The sequence below is a fragment of the Clinocottus analis genome, unplaced genomic scaffold (genome assembly GCF_023055335.1).
Source record: "Clinocottus analis isolate CAN_PGR_092001 unplaced genomic scaffold, fCliAna1.0.p SCAF_20, whole genome shotgun sequence".
Lineage (NCBI taxonomy): Eukaryota > Metazoa > Chordata > Actinopteri > Perciformes > Cottidae > Clinocottus > Clinocottus analis.
Window position 1 is genome coordinate 16,053,024 of NW_027175932.1, and position 22,416 is coordinate 16,075,439.

A 22,416-nucleotide genomic window follows, 5' to 3' on the forward strand; every position below is an offset into this window, starting at 1 on the left:
TACGTGACATGAAATGAAAAGTACTTTATTAATCCCCAAAGAGATTTTTTTTGCCGTAGTAGCAGCATCCCACACTTACAGACCAATAAAATAAACTAAACACACCAAATAATTAAAAAATTAAATTAAAAAATAGGAATAAGATATATATATATATATATATAGATATATATAGATATATATAGATAGATATATATATATAGATAGATATATATATATAGATATATATATAGATAGATATATATATATAGATATATATATAGATATATATATAAACAAACATATACATAACAAATAACTGCAGTGTATTCAGAGATTAAATTAAATGCGACATGTGTTCAAGCCCGTTTATGACGTCTTGGAGAAACTCACAAGAGGCTCAGTATCTGAAAATAATGACACTTTCCCAACGAGACTCATCAGGAGATGAGTTGTCTGAGCTCATTGTCTCAAGAGTTTTAAAGACTGAGGATCTTTTCATCAGTGTAGAAAATCTTTTTCCTCTTGGCAGAAACAACAGCACATCAACCACAATTTAAAAACTCCTAATAAACCTTTAATTTGAGCCGTTTGTACAATTGACAAATTACATTAAAACATGTGTATCTTCTTAAATGTCTGTAGTACTGAACACCTCCTCCAGCTCCCCTCCGGCTAGCAGGTGAGGAAACTGGTAACTCCAAACGTACAACGCAGGGAAATAAAGCTGCATATAATGGTACATATTACAGTTATATCAATGTACAGTGTTTACATTAAAATACATCAGAGGAGAAAGAATGCATTGAAAGGTGAAGCACAAGGCTGGAGAATCAAACCAACACCTCCACCCAGACCCTGCGAAGGCGTACAAAAATAGATTGCAGTGATATCAATTGGCTTATTGTCGCAAAGTGTTCACTTTATTTTGTCACTGTACACATCCTGACAGTTTGGAAGCAGATGTGAGGTCCATCCTTAATGAAAGAAAGTTATGACACATATGAAACAGGTCTAGTGACATTAAAATAGTACATCACCACAGCTGATTTAAAAAAATAATAATAAATAGAGAAGCATTTGGTTTAATATCAAAGGAAACTGCTACAAAATACCAAATCTGAAGATGTCAAACTCTAACAAAACTACAGCTATGGCAGCCGTCCTCGCCCTTTAACCTCTACGCTCCGCACGCCTCCGGTGACGCACACATTAAGGCACAGTTGGGTTGTTTTGCTGCAGACCGCTGCAGCAGGTTTGGAACATTGACATGTGCACCACTTGTACAACTTCACACACTGCAAATACTGATTCCCACTTTCAATTCACTGCATTTAAAAAACTAAAACTAGATGGAATGGCGTCTGTCGAGCGCCTGGATTTGTAGCGGTTTTCCTCTGAGAACTCAGCTGCTGTAACAACACGAGCCATCAGGAACCCGTCTGCTGACGGGGCGTCCCGGACAGAGGCCCATCTGATCACCACCCACGTGACCGCATCAGGGTCATCATGAGCAGACATCAGCTTGTAAACTGGACATGAACCACCTCTGGTGAGAGAGGACCAGCACAGCTCCATCAGGACTAAAGATGACCCCGCGCTTGAGGGAGGTACATAATAAAACGTAATAGGAAATAATAATACCATATATTGGATAATAACTAGAGGAGAAAGCTTCAGGTGGCTGGAGCGCTGCTGGATTACAAGAATCAGAAGACCAAAGGGGAAAACGAGGGGGGGGACCCAGAGGTGCGTCAGCTGGTCTCGGTGCTCTGGAGCCTCTGGGTGCACCGGGAGTCTGAGCAGCAAGAACCAAGAGAAGCTAAAACTAAACGCCAGCTTTAGGTTTCGTTTGGAACACGGCGCATGTGTGATGAAGCTGGTGCCACTCACATTTATGTACAGCCCGGCCACGCCTTCCTCTGGACTCCGTGATGTCATCAGAACGATGACAGCAGGGAGACCACGCCTGCCCACGTGCTGTAGTGATACGTGCAGCCGTTTCCACACAGCACCCAAATGGCTAGCAGACTGAGGAGGAAGAGGAGGAGGAAGGAGGAAGGAGAGGCGACATCTTAAATATCCCACAAGGACTTTTGCTTCCTTCTTTGAATCCATGACATTTTAATACAAAGATTATTGAAAACTAACACTGCGCCGCTGAACAGCTTTTCTTGCGGCCTGTGTTGGAAGAAAAACAACAACAAAAGAAAACAAACAAAAGCAAAGAGACGGCGCTCTCTCCCGAGAGACTGGAGTCTTTCCCGTGTGAAGCGGTGGAGCGGCAGCCGCGCTGCATGCTGGGAGGGCACAGAGGAGGAGGCCGAGCGCCGACCTCACGAGAAGCCAGAAGAGTTGGCCGTGCCGCGGTGCTGCGGGCGGGCCGCGGCGCCGGCGGGACTCGGGCCGCCGGCGTGCAGGCTGGAGGCCTTCAGGGGCGCGCTGCAGCCCTGGGCCTGCGGAAAGCGCTGATGGTACCGGTCCAGGCGCAGGTACTTCACGGTCACCAGCTTACCTGTTAGGAGCCAGAACAGAGCTGTCAGAGCCTCACTGTGACGAAGAGCACCCTGCTCTTCGTCACAGAGGACATGTCTGTGATGAAGAGCAGGGAGCGGTGCACTTCATCACACAGATGTCTGGGGCTTTGCATCCATCCAGACTCAGAACGTCTCAGACTGACTTCACAGATCAAACTAACACAGGTGTGTGTGTGTGCGTGTGCCTGTGCCTGTGCCTGTGCCTGTGCCTGTGCGTGCGTGCGTGCATGCATGCGTAAAAGGCCGGTCCACCTTCAGTGAGCCTGGCCTCAGGCTGATGACGTCGGGCCGAAGCGGCGTCTTAAAGCTGTGCTGCATTCACAGCTTTAAGGCGCTGGCAGGGAGCCAACTGAGGCCGAGCCAAACCCTGTTTGTGGCAACAACGCTGCCGATTGGCCGCGTGGAGCTGCAGACATAAGCAGGGTTTGAACTTGTCGACCGAGTGCAACATCCTGAACGCCTGCGTGTTCTCCGTCAACCCGTTTGTGGGATTCAGGGATCACAGGAGGAGCAGAAGGGAGCGAGCCCGCTACCCAACGCAGCAATGAAAGCCAGTGAGACGTTTTGTGTCACAACCCCTTAATAAAACCACTTGTTCCTCCTCTGCAGCCTCTGGGGACCCCTCCCCATCTCACTGCACGAGAGCCGCTAGCTTTGGGAGGGGCCTCCAGCAAATAACTTTAGTTGCATTGTTAACGTCAAAATTAAACTTCCAAATTATAAACAAAACAGTCAAACATATTACTTATTTAAAAACAATGTTTTGAAGAGATGATGAATTTATGAACTAAAGGTCCATTTGAGGGATTTGAACTAATGAGAAACGGCTGCAGGAGGTAAAGTGCTCGTGGCACAGGTGGAGTCATATCACACTGAATACGTCATCCAAAACTACATATGCTTCTTTTTATGGAACTAGTGCTCGTCAGTCTCAACTCAGGCAACACACATGTTAGAGTCGTTGAATTGTCTCAACGTGTTCTGAACTGGTTTGTAATGGTTCTACAGTTGGTGACTTCCTGGATGGCGAGTCACCTTCTGGCCTGTCCCCATAGCAACACAGCCTCACCATCACAGGCCCTCGTTCCTCAGGCTACTGAGACTTACCATCGAACCAGGAGCCGTGCAGGGCCTTGAAGGCTCTCCCTGAGTGTTCTGCAGAGAGACACTTGACGTAGACACAGCCCTGTGGAGAGAGCAGAGCACAGGTGACATCACCGCGCCGCCAGCAGAGGTGTGACATCACTCACAGGACGTACCTCTCTGGAGTTCTTGTCTACCGCGATGTGGACGATGCCGTCGTTGTCGTTGCACTTCTCCAGGATGGCCTCGTGGATGGCCAGGTCCCAGTTCTCCCCCACCTCCCTGCACACACACAGTCAACACACGGAGGTTCACGAGGTGGAAAGTCACCCGACAGCGCATCCGGCGAGCAGCGAGGGGCGGGACTCACATGACCGGGTCAAACATGTTCCTGATCTTCAGACATGGAGTCAGGCTGTTGGGAGGAGAGTTCCTCCGGTCCAGAGGGAAGGCTGAGGACACAGAACGAGGGAATCAGAGATGTTATGAACAACCGTTAACTAGCAGGACACACGTTGACCCATGATTGCTGTTAACAGTCCAAGGAATTATGAAACATCAGGAGAAAAAGCTAAACGTTCCTTTTGTGTTGGTTCTGGCGCCCCCCGTGGACTTCAGGGGTCGTGTCTCTGAGCAACAGAACCTCTGATGCTACTCAGCTCAGGTTCAGGTGCAGCAGCGAGGAGCTCCTGGACGAGAGTCTTCTCTCTGATGTCTGCTTTATTCATGGAGGTCATGTGGAGGCATCCCTATTAAACTCAGGCTCAAAGCTCCTCACAGTAACTTGGAATGAGACCAGCTGGCCACCTCCCCTTCGGGCGGCATGGCCAGACACCGAAGCGTCTCCGCAGACAGAGACAACCTGGGAGCGCTGCAGCATGTGTCCATGACGCATCCTCACAGCCTGCAACTCTCCCAGAAGGCCGCAGTGGAGACTCAACGCCCGTTTACAACGCCCGCTGTAAAGTGCTGATCATGCAGTTTGTTTTGGACATTTCTAAAGGATAACTGTGTGTTTTCTAAAAGGCCTGTTTAGAATATGGAAATTGTTTTGTAGAATGCAAAATCCAATTTTGGAAATAAAATGTACCGAATGACCCTAAATTAAGTGTTTTTTCAACGTTTCACCTCAACCATGTATGTATTAAAGTAGTCAGCGGTCTCGCCCCGATGGACCTGACTTTGAAGGACCCTCTCACCAAGGAAGCATCCGGACTTTGAGAAAGACCCATCGCTACAATTGAAATGGTCTCTGGTCCCACGAGAAGTGTGCGTTACCTTTTCCCTGCCACACCTTGGAGGGCATCAAGGAGGTCTTGTCACAAGTAAGCGAAGGCTGGATCCACCTCCACACCAGGAAGTCTGCTCCACCCATCCTCTGAGTCTCTTTTCTAATCCTGGACTCGTTGGCTGAGAGGAACCTCACGGCCCGCTCCCAAACCTTCTTCATCTTCCTCCTGTGAAGCATTCCAAACACATCTTCCTCACCTGGCAGAGCCAAAGCTGCGTCTTTTTGACATCAACAGACACGGATCACAAGCAGCCCCAACTTAACGGCTGCTCTGGTAAAATTGGCCGCATAATTCTAGGTGTCATTACTCCTTTTAGGCCCTTTTACACCCGTATTATATGCAACACCCCAGGGCTACTCTCTGGATTCAGCAAAGATCAAGCTGTAGCGGTGCTGGGACTGACCGGTCCTGAGGCTGAACCAGGGAGTCTCTGACGTGGGGGATGGGCAGGTAGGGTTGCAGGTCCTGGTTCTCCTGGCTGGCCTCACTGTGGCTCCTCAACACATCTGAACACCAACAGCGTTAAGAGGAAATCATTGAAGCACATACGACACAGACAAAACCCTGGAGAGAGAGACAGCATCCAGACTTCCACATGTACAGAACTGTATGCTTCAAATAAATATATTGAGTGTGAGATGTAATGTCTCTATGCACGAGCACTTCATTATAACCTCTTCTGCTCCAGGAGAGTTGGACAGTGTAAGGAGTGAAGGCATCATGTGACATCTCTTGGCTGGATGACGCTGCGTGGAGAGGGATCCACTCTACGGGCCCACGGGCTACAGATACGTGTGATAATGGTTCTATGGTACCACGAGTCTGCGCTCTGAATGACAGTTTGTTTTGCATGCAGCATAAATGTGTTTTTTTCGTTGCAAAAATGGTGTGTTGGATTATTTCAAAATACTGGATCCCTAAAAAGTTGTGGAATTAAATGAGCTGGGAATGACTAAAGCCGGTCATGTTAGTCCTCATAGTAGCTGCTTCACACTGTTTAAAATGACTGCTGTGACCTTGAAGACTAACCACAGACCCAGACTTCTCCACGGTGTTCCTAAAGGGCTAAAGGGTTTTGGCATTTGCTATACCAAATCTCAAGTTGTCAATTAAGCAACTCAAAAATGGCTGAACTTACAAGACGGAAGTGAGCATTAGAATGGCTTCATATACTTCCATCATGTTCTACGCCCTTTCAACATTTAAATAGGTTGCAAAGTGTTGATTATTGATGAATGACTGGAATACATGTAACCATAGTGCTGAGCAGCTGACGTACAGCACTGCTCTGTGGCCGCTCCAAAGACCCGTCCCACCTGAACAAGACTACGGCTCTGTGGTTTCCTGCTTGGTGCTGATGCATTGATGGTTGTTAATCTCTGAGAGGGAAAGCGTTCCTTACCGATGATCCTCTCCACCATGTCGTACATCTGCCTGGTCTCCTCCTCCTCTCTCCTCCAGCGATACTTCATGTAGCAGACCACGCTCCACACACAGCCCGCCGCTGCAGACCAGAGACACACACGTCACACACAGATACAGACCACGCTGCACACACAGATACAGACCACGCTGCACACACAGATACAGACCACGCTGCACACACAGATACAGACCACGCTGCACACACAGATACAGACCACGCTGCACACACAGATACAGACCACGCTGCACACACAGATACAGACCACGCTGCACACACAGATAGAGCCTCTGCTCTCTGTGTGAAAGGCCCAGAGGATGCTTCTCTTAAGCAAGTACCTCAACAACACTGTTCACACTGCACGTGGTGGATTTAGTGGTGTAACCATGACTCCCCCACGCCTTTCAGAATGCATGTGAAGCGTGGATTCATTGCACAGCTTCATCTCTCAACGTGTGACAAACCTTTACTGACCATCGGTATCCCATTTGTAGTAGCAGCATGATATCTGAGATGGCATCACTCCCTGAAGGTGCTACATGTGAGGAGAGCTGCAACATTAGCAGCTTGGAGCTAACAGCTAGCTAACGGAGGTTCCACACACTTCAACGTTTCTGGCTCGTTTGAAGACGATTTCATTCCACATGAAGCTATATTTAGTAAACACTAGCTTTAAGCTAGTGTTTACTGTGATGGACTGGAGACTTGTCCAGGTGAACTCTGCCTTCACCCCTTGACAGCTGGGATCAGCTCCAGCGCCCCGCGACCCTAATGAGGATAAGCCGTTAAGATAATGGATGGATAGCTTTAAGCAGCTTTTAATACAATCTTTGATTTCAAAACGATTTGACTCAATTTGATCACTATAGATAACTGTAAGAGTAAAAGGACAACATTTAAACGTTTGACCATTACACTTCTCACATATTCAGGGGAAAGGCACACGAGCCGGATTGCATTCTTTTTTCTTTTACAGTAGAAAATGTAAATTGTTTTGGAATAAACAAAAGACAATATGCTGTATTGGTCAACACTGGTCCTCATCTCTGCTGCTTGAATCTGTTGGGGTCAGAGTGTAACAGGATGGTCACTCATCACTGGAACTGCTCTGAGTCCTCCGGGCTGCAGGCTCATGCTGGTTAAACGTTGCGCCAGAGATGCTCCTCTCTCGGAGGGAAGGAGATATATATGTTTCTAAAATTCCATTTCAAAATTAAAACCTGCAGAGCTAACATTAGCACAGTATGTCAGCACGTCATTACCTAGAGTTAGCCCTTCTCTGCTATGCTAGCGAGTGAAAGAGAATGAAGATGAAGTGGCTTTACAGGAACACTGTTCTGTCCAGGTGAGCTTCACTTGTATGCTTTCATACCGGGGCCTGTAGCTTCAGCTTCCATCTTTACACCTGTTTTCATCCTGATCCATCCGTCACGTTCATATTGTAGACCCTCTGTCTGCCGCTCTCCAAATTCTCTCCTCAAGTTTTGTTTCCCGCATTACATTTCTATCACAGTGCAGTGAGTGACCGTGTGGGCTCCATGGTCATGTCTCTCACACACACACAGTTATGTAGCATTTCTCACCGACTGCAATGAGGAAGACTCTGCTGATGACGGTGAGGAAGGCTCTTCGGAAGCGGCATGTGAAGGGCATCTTAGGATGCGTGGACTCCAGGTGGGAAATCTCGGACAAATCTGTCAGAAGATCGTCAGCTACCGTCCCAGTCAGCCTACACACACACACACACACACACACACACAGTAAGTCAGGCCGTCACAGAACAGGCTTGTGTTTAGCATTAATATGTATATTAATATGCATTTCTTGTGTTACCGTATCCCAACGTCCTGGCCCGTCCTGATGATCCACTCCAGAGCCGTTTCAATGAAGCCTTCAAACTTCTCATTCTGAGTCTGAACAAAAGACACAGAGACATTTATTAGCCAAGTATTGCCAAATAAATGGCTCTGGTTCTGATACACACCTGTGGCGTAACACTGCCGTGCAGCCTGTTTCTTCTGTGATAACGCTACACTGTGAACAAACCTGTGTGAAAATCTGCAGGGCGGCTAGTTAACGTTAGCTGTTAGCAGCACAGTCCTGCTTGGCTAAATAACGGAGCTAACGGCTCATGTTGTGTTACATTGTAATGCAATCAAGCTCTATTCAGTAACAAATAGCATTGGGAAGGTAAGCCATCACTGACATCTGTTGACAAATGTTGTTTTTGGTGATGAAAGTGGTTTTCACAGCACTATAAACAGATATCGGTTTGACTTCTAACATCCCGTGATCAGCCTCACTGTGCTGCCGAACTCTCCAGTCTTGTGGAACCAGCAAGGGGTTGATGTGAGGACGTACCAGGAGATACGCAGAGGCCTCCTTCATGGACAGGCTCCTGTTGGGATACTGCTGGTCTCCACAGTCGTGCTGGCCTGAAACCACAAGAGCAAGCCATCAGCGCGGTATCAAGACAACATGTCTTCACTGACCAGTACCCCTGATCACAGGTCAGGCACCAGGAGACTGACTCACAGGTTACATCACAGACTGTAAAGCACTGTAATGGATCGTTCTAGAGGACGTGATTTGGATTAAAATTTATTAAGATATCATCTCTTGGGTGTCAGTCCATTACCCAATTATTTTTATGACAGCATTAAAAGCTGCTGGAGAACAGAGCTGTCTGACTGAGGACCTCTCTGGCCCATGCAACAATGGTTCAGCTTTCATCATCCGTCAGATGGAAAGTGAGAATGTGGAAACAGGTTTTATTCATTGTCCACCCACAGCGGCTACACACGGCCCAACAGAGCAGGTCTTGTTCCTGCACTCTGCTCGACGGCAGCCAGTCAGAGCTCATAGTTACCAGCGACGTTGGCCAGGTGGTCATGTAGGTTGAGCAGCAGCTTCAGGATCAGGTCCTTGGTCTCCTTGTCCTGCAGACAAGAGACACTCAGTGGATACACACTACCAACAGAACGGCACAGTGGAGGTTCACACTGAAAACCACAAGTCATTGCAAACATTGAGTATCTGCAGAAAGAGAGTTCCATCCGTACATGTATTTGTAGAAATATGTATCAGAAACGTTAATACTTCATTTGACAGACATTTCATAACATGACTCGACCAATTAGAAAAGACTTTGCTGGAACTACAGAAACACCGTTGTGGTTTTAGGGGTTGTCTCTTCCATCACACGCTGTTAGCGAGCACACGCTGCTGCACAGCATATACGCCACACAGAAGACTCCTTCATGGTCATCAGCTTACAACCAGATGAACAGTAGTGACCTGCCGGAGACGCTTGTCTCTTTAACCAAAGGGAGGCTGCACGTGACTTCAGAGATGCTGAGACCTGAAGGTTTCAAACTCAATGCAGGCCTCACAAGTAACAGGAGCAAACACTTCATCACAATATGTGACCAACACGCAGAACACCAATGTGCAGAACACCAATGTGCAGAACACCAATGTGCAGACACCAATGTGCAGAACACCAATGTGCAGAACACCAATGTGCAGAACACCAATGTGCAGACACCAATGTGCAGAACACCAATGTGCAGAACACCACTGTGCAGACACCAATGTGCAGAACACCAATGTGCAGAACACCACTGTGCAGACACCAATGTGCAGAACGGATCCGTTTCCTATGTGTGCGGAGCAGCCGTCCGTCCTCATCCTCGTGTTGCATACAATAATAAAGCAATGTTGTTTTTCTCTCCACAAAATAATTTTAAAAAAAACAATAAGAATGTTAATAAGGAAATATCTACTTACGTAAGAAGAGTCAAAGTTGCTGCCAAAAGGGTGGCTCTTAACTGCAGAAGAGGGGAGACACAGAAACGTCAGCATGCTCGCTAGAAACACTGTAAAACAAACGCACAAACCAGGAGGAGGAAAACTCCATCTTTTACAATGAGCCGGCTCGTTTGGAGACTGTGGAATGTGAGGACATCACTTAGCGAGTGAGTCAGTGTCTGTACATGAGACTCACCCACATCTCACTGCACTGACCGGAATCACAGTCACAGACTCACTGGGCTCAATTCTACTGGATGGAGTGCAGAGGCCAGTCTTTTTCTCTGGGTTAAAGATATGTTCATGATGCCGACTGTTATGATGAAAATCAAACACGTTATAAAGTTTAAACCTGCGTTCCTTGTTTATGTTGATTTCCTGTCTGCACTGAAACAACATGTTTGTGATTTGTGATGCGATTCACAATCAGAAAAGATCCTTTTTTTAAATGATGTTAGCATTATTACTGTGGATTGACACTTTTGTTATTGTCATGGATCACTCAGGACATGGCCACTGCCTGAGGACTGCTCAGGAAGACGACTTGCCTGATCAGAAAACACACGTCTACAGTGAGGGGTTTGGGTTGGTGCCAACAGTTCTTGCAGATGGAGTGCAGAAATGTTGCTTGCTCGCCACATCTACCCCGTCAGTAGTGTTTCGCCCCCGATCACTTTCTTTTTTGGACTTTAATCCTTCTGAACGCAGTTAATTTTAAATCCAGACATTTCCTAGACACGATGGCTTCTGTCATCCTCCCAGCTGTATCTGCTGTTGGATTGGGGGTAGACTGACAGACCATGTAACCAATCAGAGAGCTTGAATAGGCCATGCGACTTTATTGGAGAAATAAGGTGCTTGGTCTGAGAGCAATCAGCATTCTTCTGGTGTTTCCAACACAGCAATGTCGCCAGACGCCATAACTCGGGTTTATGTCGAAACACAGAGAGCTTTACCTGGCAGGCTCAATCAGCATTGCCTGAACTCGATTGGCGAGGCACTGAATGCAACTGTATCGTGTGTGTGTAAAAGTGCCACACCACAGCTTTAAAGGAAGATAGATGAAGCTACTGGCAGATCGCTGGCTCTGTCTATTACAAAGACAATCTAGCGATTACATCCGCATGAGGGATGGATTTAAAACACTCAGCTGTGCTCCAGGTTTGATGAGGAACTGGTTCCTGGACGTTGAAGCCATGGGGGTTAGCTGAACAGTGTCCCTACAATATAGTTGGTTAACTACGAATATTGCATGCTTTAATGATCAGAGATAGCGCTAAGACGTTAGTGCCAACCACAGATATGCTTAAGTGAAACTATACAGAAAACTAATTGATTAAAATGGAGCAGCCTTGATTCTGTTCTCAGGCATAAACACAGACAGTATTCAAATAAAGACACTAGTTGGGTTTAAGTACACTGGGGTGTTCCCATAAGCAGACTTCTCTATTCAGATCTCTGAAAGAGTTGGCTAAGCGTGTGCTCGTTTCTAGAAATGTAGATGACAGCTGTGAATCAAGCTATCTCTGAATGTGCATCACGATATGACCCCATTGAAAGATGATAAATTATAATATTGAAATGTTTCCCCCGCCACTGCTGCCTGAGAGGTACTTTGATATCCTCAACTATTATATTTTGGCATTTGTCAAGAAATAAATCCGATTATTGTCGTGAAGCTCATTAAGCTTGAGCTCCACATCAGCTCTGTTGACATGTCCTGGGTTAGCGGTGTCACAAGCGTTCATGCTCGAAACCGTTGAAGGAGGCGCACTTTGCACTGAGGGAAAGACTTACTGACTCCATCCACCTCCGAGGACCCAGAGCCTCTCATCCTGAGGTACACGAGGCCCAGCAGCAGGAAGAAGAGGCAGGCCGCCGTGAGCAGGAACATGGACAGGTAGTGCGCGCTGAAGCTCCCAGAGGAGGCCACCTCCTCCCGCTTGAACTGCTGGAGCAGCTCGTCCTCCGGGACCGACAGCTTCTGCTTCAGCAGCGCCTGGCTGTACGCGTGGTGGGGGGCGGTGTGGTTGGAGTGGTTGCTCCTGTAGGTCTGGGACAGGCTGCTGTATTTGGAGAAGCGCGGTCTCAGCCCGATGGCGAACCGGCTGCCGCTCCTGGAGGCTCCGTCCTCGCCGTCGACGTGGTTGTTGTGGCCGGCCTCTCCTCCGTGGTTCTCGGCGAGGGACACGTAGATGGATTTCCTGGGGAAGTTGTGGCTGCGAAAGCCTCCCGACGGGTCCGAGTCCCTTCTCTTCACCTCGTCTTCCTCCCCCTCCTCCCTCCGGCTCCCCGACATATTGAGACTATCGGGCGGGTTAACCTGTCCAGCTGCCCCTCCCGCCTGGGACCCTCGGCCCACTCCGTGGGAAGGAAACCCCGCTCTCGGGTGGCTCCGTCTCGACTCCGACCTATCCCGTTGCTGCTCTCCGGCACTTAGGCCCACAACCTCCTCCTCGTCCGAGTCTGAGTAATCCGCAGCTAGCTTGCTAGTGTTTAAATGAGACGCCCCGCAGCCATTTAAAGAGCGAGAGTTCTTCTCCGGTTCCCCCTCATAGTCTTCCTCGTCCCCCGAGTCGTCGTAATCCCTCCCTTCCGCCTCGGGGCTGGCTCTGGCACGAACTCCCCAGCCCAACGAGACACTTCTCTGCCCGCCCGGACCTGGGGAAGAAGTGTTGCTCTTCAGCGCACCCGCCGCGCCGTAAGGACTCTTGCTAGCCGCTCTCGGTGTCGTAACGGGCCTTAACTTCGGTTGCTGTGGGAAACCTGAGCTTCGGTCTGCCTTACTGCTGTGATTGAGGCCTTTTCTTTTCAGTGGAGTTTCGGCGTCAGATTCGTCGGAACTGAAGCCGAGGACGGAGGACTTCCTGCCCGGTCTCCTGCCCGAGCTCAGGTGCGTGACGTCATGGCTGGCTGGCCTGGATCCCGCCGTGTTGCCTCCGCCAGCGGTGCTGTTGATAGCCCCGCTGCTCCGGGCTTTGCCGGGCCTGGAGCCCCGCTGCTGCTGCTCTTCGCGAAGCTTCTTCAATTTCTTCAAATATACGGGGCGGGTGTTTTCGGTAACCGGGCCTGGAGTGAAACCAAACAGCTTTAATTCGGAGAAAAGCTCCTCATCCGATAACTGCGTTGACGCCATCTTGGACAAAACTCTCGGAGATGGTAGTGTAGCGGAAATGACGTCGGTGAAGCGGTAGTAGACCAACTGTGCTGCGTTCAGGATCAAAAAGCCAGCTGTTGAATGAGAGCTTCACTGGTTCTTAGGGGTTTCTCAGTGATACAACCTTCCCAGTACACACACAGAACGTATCGCACCAAGTCTTACATTTCGAGATATATAGATGTCCTCAACAAATATGAGAAAATACAATAAATGATTTACTTTATGAATATTCATATACTACACTGTTTGGGAGAGAAATTGAGAATTGTTTTGCCAAACAAACAAACCATACAATTTTGGAAGCTAGAGATATTATTCTATATTACGAAAACAAGAAGTAGAAAATACAACAGCCTGTTAACTTCACATTCATAAAGACAACCTTTCTATTAAGGTATTCATTATTGTATTTGTAAAATAAAACTGAGTCAGTTGAGCATATTAATAATACATGTGCAATTACAATTGTGCTGTTATAGAAGTTTTCTGCACCCTTTTTTATGTTTTGACTCATTACAACATTAAAATACGGCAATGTGTTATTTCTTTCTGTCTGTACTCGTTGATGTTACATGTTGATGTCACAGACCGATGGATAGAGACTTTATTAATCTCCAAGGGGAAATGTGTTGTCAGTTTACAACACTTTACAGACACCAAATTGAATAAACTAAACATACAAAATAAAATATAAAAACAGGGATGAAAGATAGACAAACTTAAAATGAATGAATATATATATATATATATATATATATATATATATATATATATATATATATATATATATATTCATTCATTTTAAGTTTGTCTATCTTTCATCCCTGTTTTTATATTTTATTTTGCTAAGCTAGAATGAATATATATATATATATATATATATATATATATATATATATATATATATATATATATATATATATATATATATATATATATATATATATATATATATATATATATATATATATATATATATTCATTCATTCATTCAAGCCAAACCCTAACCCTGCCGGTGTGCAACAGCCCTCCCCCTCAACCCCAGCAGCCTCTGAGAAGCAGTTCCTGAACATTAATCTCATACTTCTCTGGGGTCGTCTCCCAGATACTCACTTGTTGTACTTGTGTATTGTCACATACGCGCTGTGTACGTAGACGATAGGGATCAACAGAAAGCGTTCCCATCTTTCAGTCAGGAGTTCATATTTTTTAAAACATCTTCTACCTCTTTAGATCAGATTCATTCAGAAAAAGGAAAGACAGGATTCTTAGTTTCTGCTGTTGTGCGGCAGCAGGACAAAATGACCAACAAACACAAAAAGAAGAAGAAATAGACCCGCACGTCCAGAAGCTGTTACATTTCCCATTCATAAAATATTGCAATATTTATTTTCACATGATGGATAGCTCCATAAAGAATATTTAACAGAGTTTACAGCAAATAAGAGGAAATCGATCCTAACCCATAATCAACACAATGACTTCGTTCCTTATAAGACATGCAGTCCGACAACATGCAGTGTGCTCTATGCACGGAATCATTCAATAGCAGGTGAAGCAAGTATTTTCATAACATGTAACCGTATCCCGATGCCTCAGATCACGCTAGCGTCACAATGTGTTACTAAGCCCTTCCATACCACTCTTCATTAACTGCAGTAGCAAACTTTACAAAGATAGATTTACACCAATATGTTCACTCACACACAGCAATAAGCTCATGATGCACTTCGGCTGTCGTGCATCATGAAGGCAGTGAGACGGATGCAATACAAACCACATTGAAGACATTCAACATGAATTCAGTTTGAGAGTTAATTAGTGGAATGATCGATGTGAAACCCCAATAAGAGATACTGCTGGAAAAATATACTTTGAAAGCTGCAGGTCCCTGTTAACCAACTAGCTTCTGCTTTTATAAACTTGCACTTATATATAAACATTAGGTTATAAATAAATTTATTAGGTACCCCAGAGATGAAGGGCTGCATTAAATGCCTCTTTTGTTGTTATAATGTTGGGTTTGTGTTAAAACAGATGAATGCAGGAGGATGTAGTTTGTGATGCTGTTAAAGTCTCGGTTCTTTATCTTCCTCAGTGAAATGGAATATTTGAGCGCTTTACAGCTACAAGATGGATTTAAATCAAGTCCTTCTGCTTTGACTGGACCGTAAAGGTGACATGTCATCCACACACAGACAAAGGGCCCCGCATCACAGACCATCTCACGGGAAGAAACCATGACTGGCTTTTGATACCTAAAAAGGGGAGAACAAAACCTCCTGAATGTTCCAACCTTCATGACAGTGGCAGCTGGCCAATAGAGAGCCACGGCCCCACCCACCCTGAGCCACCAAAAAAAAGGTCAATATTTGTGTTGTTGAGCTATGGAATATACACGGTAATATTTGTAAAATAGGATATCTGCGCAAAATATCTGCTTTTCCTGCTTCTCTCCTCTGCTAATGCACGTCTCTGCTGCTCGTGCACGTCGTGGGGCTAGATCCATTTGGCCCAAAAAAGGCGTGTTAGAAGCAGTTCAGCCAATCACCGATCAAATAAATAAATGAAAGACATGGATGGATGGATGATTTATCCAATTAGCGCCCTAGAAAAGACTTCCGGGAGGGCGGGCCCCAGGTTGGCCCCAGACTGCTCATCCCAGTCCCTCGCTCTCGTCAGGGCAGACAGGCGGCGCCGCCCACTTTAACAATATGACAGCATCGAGCGCGAGTGGAGCACCGCTCTTCACAGAAAACCAAACGCTGACTCGGTATAATCTCTCCTCCAACAACCGTTTGAGAGAAGAACTTTGGTGGAGAAACTCCAAATAAAACAGCTGGTCTCAGATCAGCCGGACGTCTCCATAACACAACAGACTGGCTGAAAAGAAGCAGCTTCTGTGGAGACGGAAAAGCTAACAGGACGGTGTGGCTAAGCTAGCTGCTAAGCTAACAGGAGGGTGTGGCTAAGATAGCTGCTGGATGCAGTCGTGCTAACACCGTATTTTACTTTCTATGCTTGCTTTTTTTTTTTTAAATCACTGATTGAGCATGACAGCTACAGGATTATGGGACATGAAGAATTTGTCGGAAAAATTAAGAAAACATGAGAACACGCATGGATAACTCAGTCAAGCTAAGTCAACGTCACTACGGACGCAGGACTGCGTTACAGAAACACAATGAGGTGGATAAAACAGGCACATTTTATCCAAAACAATTGCTTGTGCAAAGTTTTTGACGGGACTGACTCCTGAGTCCTGGAGGACTCAGGAGTCAAATTGAAAATTTGAAATCATCACTGAAAAGCTATCTTTCAGAGGGTTATGCGACACGATATATATCTATATAGATATCTATATAGATATCTATATCTATATAGATATATATCTATATAGATATAGATATATATCTATATAGATATATACACACACACTGAATAGTATTAATAACATGTCCTTATTATGTCAAAGTGTTAAATATTTAACTCAAATAGTAATGCGTGACAGCTTTTTTGCATTGAATCATATGGGGATGTTTGCTGAAATTGATTAAATGGCCATACCAAAAATACATTCCACCCGCCGCCACCGCTTCATGAAGCCAAGATGTTTAGCAGGACTCGTTATGTTATCACATCAGGACTCGTTATGTTATTACATCATGACTCGTTATGTTATCACATCAGGACTCGTTATGTTATCACATCAGGACTCGTTATGTTATCACATCAGGACTCGTTATGTTATCACATCATGACTCGTTATGTTATCACATCAGGACTCGTTATGTTATCACATCAGGACTCGTTATGTTATCACATCAGGACTCGTTACGTTATCACATCAGGACTCGTTATGTTATTACATCAGGACTCGTTACGTTATTACATCAGGACTCGTTACGTTATTACATCAGGACTCGAGAGACTGCAGGAGTTTTAGCTCAGTGATCAGAAGATAAAACTATTGCAGCCGAGGGTCACAGGTGCTGAGTATGCGTTTAGAATAAGCTATTGAACACAGCGGGGGGCTAGTGGGCTCTATGTTAAACCTGTGCTGTACCTCCAGGCAGCGAGCCGGTTCATGATGCCGTGAGTACGCTTTGCTTTCAGACAAACCAAACAGCACTGATATTCATCCAATTCACTTCATACAACAAGCAACACCTGTGGAGAGTTCGCCCAGCACGCAGCGTGCTCTCTCAAACCTCCAGTGTGCTCAGCTCACATGAACACAAGGTGTCTGGGGTCCAGTGAGCCGAGCGCAGCGGCTCAGTGCTTCTTCATGGAATCCAGGAGACGCAGGATGTGCAGGAAGAGGTTGACGATGTCCAGGTAGAGATTGATGGAGGCCAGGATGTGCTCCTCGGGCGAAAGCTGCTTCATCAGCAGGTGGGTGTCGTAGATGATGAAGCCACAGAAGACCAGGGCCCCCGCTCCAGACATGAGCAGCTCCGCGGAGTCGCTGTTGAAGAAGAACTGCAGGGAGGAGAAGCGTCAGCATTAGGGTGAGACTAAAGGCTTCTCCGTATGGTGTGTGGTGGGACCCAGCGGAGGCCTGCGAGAGGAGGAGCTACCTCAAGACACGGATCGGCACCGAGCGGTCTCACGTATGTGGACAATCCTGAGTTATCAACATCATTCGTCACGTCCTACGTTCTTTCAAGTTGAACGCTGCCTACCTGGAAGAACAACGAGCAATCTAACACGACTTCACCTGCAGTGTGAGGAGTCTGAACTGCCGGAGAGACGACGCGCCTCAAAGGTGTAGAGCTGCAGGAGGAGCTGCAGAGTGTTTAGTTCACACCGTGCAGGACAGAGCAGCGAGAACTGCTCCTCCTGCTTTGTTCATATTACATATCCTCACACTTCTGTCCTGCTCTCTGGCAGGTGCTATATCAATCTTCTCTATTTGCACAGTTAGCTATTTTTTTTATCTTTTTTTTTATTGGATATTCCTCATTCTTTTAAATGAGAATCTTTTAGTTGCTGCGCTGGGAGTAACAAAAAAAGTTCTCCCGGATATTTCCATGAGCTGTGCTGGATGAACAAGACGATGTGATAACTTCTCTTCCTCGCTGTGTGCTGTGTCTGCCATGAGGCTCACGGTCTGTTCCTCTCACAGGAACCTGCACCACCAGGCTCGCTCAGAGAGGCTTCTCTCCTGGAGTCACAGAGCAGCCGAGGCTTTACAGAAGAACAGAGACCAAGTGGGACAGGTTTCAGCTGCCTTCAAAGTACACACAGGAAGTCACAAATAAATGACTTCCTGTTGGTTACGATCTGTAGTCTACTTGTAGTTTACAGATTTGGACTCATATGTGATTATAAATATATATTCATGTAGAAATGTGTGTGTATCTCCATCCTTTGTTGTTTTTATGTCTGCCTGTGAAATACATTACGACTGGTTTTGATGTGTTGTATACATACAATTTTGTATTATAAACCACACAAAATATGTTTTTATATTAAACTTGAGACTAATAGTCAACAATCGAGCGTTAGGTATTCCAACTACACATATAAGATGTTTCTACAACACGTGGTGTTTGCTGTCAGATCTAAGAGCCAATCAGCTCTCTGATGTGGAGACAGCAGGCGTTTCCCATCATGCACTGGGCCACGCAGTCGGTGGAGAGCAGCTGCAGCGCCTGGCTCTGAAACCTGTAGTGCCTCGCTCTTGTGAGATTATCGTTGACCACGTGTGCATGACGTCAGAGCAAGGCGGACACCTATCTACCCAGCATGCATTGCGCGTCAATCGATTCTGCGCAGAACTGGCTCATCTCCAACGAACCTACTTACCCTCATGCAGCCTGCGATGAGGAGGATCCACAGGCAGGCGAACAGTCTGGAAGCACAGAACAGGTCAGTGAGTGGGAAAGTGGCGCCCTCTGGAGGAGGGAGGTAGCAGCACTAATTTAAAAACCCTGACACACCATGACGCACTCACCCTGCTCCCAGTTTACTGAAGTCTCTCTTGGACTGGAACGTGTAGACGGTCAGTCCAGCGAACACGGCACAGGTCAGGAACAAGGCTTGCAGTACGGTGGAGTATTCGTAGAAGGTCACTGCGAGAGAAACGACTCTGGTTAATCTGCAAACGGGCTCAAAGGAGGGAAGCTGAACGTCTAAAAGGAGAACACTTACAAGCTGTGGCCACAGAAATTGCTTCCAGCAGAGTCTGAAAACAAGACACAATTAGTGACTGTTCTACCACGCTACAGTACAGACTACAGTCACAGAGCAGCTCTCATGGAACCAGTACATATGGAATTAAAACTAAATGCGAGAGCGGGTAGGACGTACACTACTGCTCCAAACGGAGCGCTCGCACGCTGAACCAGTGAGATTAGATTACTTTCTACATGACAGACTGGAGACAGAACAACAAAACAAGCTTACAAACACGAGCAGCAGGTAGAGGTTGACAGGATGCTGGTGCCTGTACACAGCCAGAGCCACCAGAACCACCAGAGAGCCCAGAGCCGACACCAGGACCACAGCAGGACTGGGGAGGGAACCAGATCACATAAAAGATGTGCCAGAAATCCATCCAACGGTAAATACAGGATGATCAATAACAGTCAAATGAGGACTATTGAAACATACATTCATACACAAAGGGTCCAACATCCATGACACATGCAGCACAACTGTTATTCAGTGGATGCACAACTTTAAAGGAATACTTCACCTGGCATGGACAAACTCCTTGATGGTTTGGGAGAACATGAAGAGGGCGGAGGTGGCTGTGGTCAGAACAATCTGCACGCTCAGCAGACTGTACACCTTCCTCAGGAAGTCTGATCCCCAGAGACAACGATGGAGTCATATGCTGGATTCTACACATTGCTTCTAACCAGAGACCTCCGACCCCCGATGTGAGAAACACCCAAAACTCTAGAGAGACACGTCTGTCCCCGCTTCAGTTCATTACATCACATGTAACCAGAAGAGGAGTTACACAAAAAAACATCAACGCAACGGTGCAACAAAATAGGATGATTACATGTGGACTCCTAAATATTAGATCTGTGTTTTTTCAAAGCTGAATTAGTAAATTAATTATCAGACAATCACAGTCACAAGCCTAATAATACATCATGAACCTAAATTAAAATGTAACTCAGTCGAAAGTCTTGTACTTCGTCTTTCACTTCCAACCTGGAAAACTGTACAGCCGCTTCTGTTTTCCAGTCCTGCCTCCTGCCTCCTGTCTTCTGTCACCTGCTTCTTGTCTCCTGTCTCCTTCCTCCTATTCCCTTCCTCCTATTCCCTTCCTCCTATTCTCTTCCTCCTATTCCCTTCCTCCTATTCCCTTCCTCCTGTCTCCTGCCTCCTTCCTACTTCCTCCTGTCTCCTGCCTACTTCCTCCTGTCTCCTGCCTCCTACCTACTTCCTCCTGTCTCCTGCCTACTTTTTCCTGTCTCCTGTCTCCTGTCTCCTGCCTCCTTCCTTCCTGGTCCTAACCCTGACACCTCTTGCTATTATTTGACGATAATTGAGGATCATTTGTAATGTGTGACTTCGGGCTATACAAAATACATTTAATTGAGAAGATACCAGTGGTTTCTGAACAGTGAGCGGTACAGTGCTACTTCAACACAACAACATCCGGGAAGGAGCGTGACGTATGTCTAACCATAACCACAGGTGACGTCATCACAATGCTAACAATCTAGACGCTGGAAAGGTGAAGCAGATGCTGACGTTATTTTAACCAGCTTCTGGTATGAATGGCTGCCAGCTATAGCTAGCCATAGCTAGCTTGAACAGTACAGTAACGCGCGCTCCTGCAGGTGTTACGGGTTAACAAGCGGCCCTGTAAACTGGAGACTTTCGACCGAAAGCGCTGTTGTCGTAGTTACGGCAGCTGTTGAGAATAGCAAGACACGTAGCTGCCGTTAACTGGCGGTAGCTGACGTGCTAGGTGCTGTCAACACTACGACACAGACGTTACGACACTCACCCATCCGTATCTGGATGCTGGCTGTCGCGACGTTCGTGCCATAGTTGAAGTCGTCTTCGATGGACGACCTGGGGTATTTGTCAGTACTCATGGTGCAGACGCGTCCTCAGCCCGCGAGAGAAGGGAGCGCTTGTTTACTGCGGCTTCACAAGACTACAGAAACACTGGCGCGAGGGGGGGGCGGCGGCGCTCGTGACCAAAGCCGGACGTGACGTCGGCAAGCGGAGTACACCCCCTCGCTCTCTCTTCTACTTTTTTATTCTGGGCTTTATGGAGCGACAACCCTCGTGTTGTATTACAGATTATATTATTTTGAGTGTGGGCCAGAGAAACAAACAAAAACCCGATATTGATTATGTACAATGGGATATGCAGAGTACATCATGAATGATCACAACAAAAGCAGGAGTCATTTACACTACCCTTGTGTATTTAAAGTAAACAGAACAGTTCACATAATATGCAGAAAAAAAACAACTTTCTGTTTTAAAATTCGGCGAGGGAAGCTGAATATCGCTTTCTCTTTACTCATTGAGGGCCAGTGAAGGATTATAGCTGACTTCCACGCTGGCAGGGAAAATCCAAAATCATAAAAGCACATTGAGAAAGCTGCCAAGAACAGGTTTGACATGCTCAAAGCATGAGCTGTCACATGTCTCTCACGCATTCATCATCAGCCATTTAAAGTCAGGAAATTGGACTGAGGTAGACCTCGATCTGGGCCCAGAGCCGGTCATTGGGCTGCATCTCGGAGGCAGATCACAGAACTAGGGCGTGAACTTCTTCCATTGCTGTTGTCAAACGTTTTAAGTTTAGGAGGGCAAAAAAAAACCCAGAAAGGACAGAAGTTACACATATTCAAATAGGTCAACTCAACATACAGACAACATTACATGTACAAAATAAACATTAAAATACATTAACAAGATGTGGAACAAATGTTAAATACTTCTTACTACGAAACATTGGGGGCAAGTTATTGCTTCTGACCACAAATCAGCATAGTTAATATACAACACCATTAAATCACAGGAACAACGGCCTGGCCTAGGGGCCCCAAGTGTCAGAGGCCCCTGGGCCTTGTCCTACATCCCAGGTGACTTAACTGCATCCTCGCTCACAAAGGAAAAGATGCAAGTTAGGGAAATGATGAT

General features: G+C 46.3%; 2 protein-coding genes across 2 annotated transcripts; both read right to left on the bottom strand.

The window, feature by feature from the left end:
* Positions 1–534: 534 nt before the first annotated feature.
* lemd3 (LEM domain containing 3) lies at positions 535–13,305 on the bottom strand. Its single transcript, XM_068586451.1, has 13 exons — positions 11,922–13,305; positions 10,104–10,144; positions 9,184–9,253; positions 8,676–8,749; positions 8,148–8,227; positions 7,898–8,043; positions 6,294–6,395; positions 5,295–5,397; positions 4,878–5,056; positions 3,970–4,051; positions 3,776–3,881; positions 3,624–3,702; positions 535–2,494 (listed from the first exon to the last, which is right to left on the bottom strand). Exons 1-13 carry the CDS (start codon positions 13,258–13,260, stop codon positions 2,316–2,318), a joined length of 2,580 nt encoding a protein of 859 aa, XP_068442552.1. The 5' UTR covers positions 13,261–13,305; the 3' UTR covers positions 535–2,315.
* A 966-nt stretch (positions 13,306–14,271) lies between these two features.
* On the bottom strand, positions 14,272–21,457 carry tmbim4 (transmembrane BAX inhibitor motif containing 4). The gene is made up of 7 exons (XM_068586120.1): positions 21,263–21,457; positions 19,988–20,096; positions 19,696–19,801; positions 19,441–19,474; positions 19,244–19,361; positions 19,096–19,141; positions 14,272–17,766 (listed from the first exon to the last, which is right to left on the bottom strand). Exons 1-7 carry the CDS (start codon positions 21,351–21,353, stop codon positions 17,560–17,562), a joined length of 711 nt encoding a protein of 236 aa, XP_068442221.1. The 5' UTR covers positions 21,354–21,457; the 3' UTR covers positions 14,272–17,559.
* Positions 21,458–22,416: the final 959 nt, after the last annotated feature.

Excerpts from the sequence above, each read along its gene's own strand:
- tmbim4 (XM_068586120.1), bottom strand. The coding sequence starts at position 21,353 with ATGAGTACTGACAAATACCCCAGGTCGTCCATCGAAGACGACTTCAAC. Across the intron at positions 19,802-19,987 it reads AAGGAGTTTGTCCATGCCAG|TCCTGCTGTGGTCCTGGTGT; the intron begins GTGAAGTATTCC and ends TTCCCTCCCCAG. Across the intron at positions 19,142-19,243 it reads TTCAGTAAACTGGGAGCAGG|ACTGTTCGCCTGCCTGTGGA; the intron begins GTGAGTGCGTCA and ends CTGTGCTTCCAG.
- lemd3 (XM_068586451.1), bottom strand. The coding sequence starts at position 13,260 with ATGGCGTCAACGCAGTTATCGGATGAGGAGCTTTTCTCCGAATTAAAG. Across the intron at positions 5,398-6,293 it reads CATGGTGGAGAGGATCATCG|ATGTGTTGAGGAGCCACAGT; the intron begins GTAAGGAACGCT and ends GTTGGTGTTCAG. Across the intron at positions 3,703-3,775 it reads TAGACAAGAACTCCAGAGAG|GGCTGTGTCTACGTCAAGTG; the intron begins GTACGTCCTGTG and ends CTCTCTCCACAG.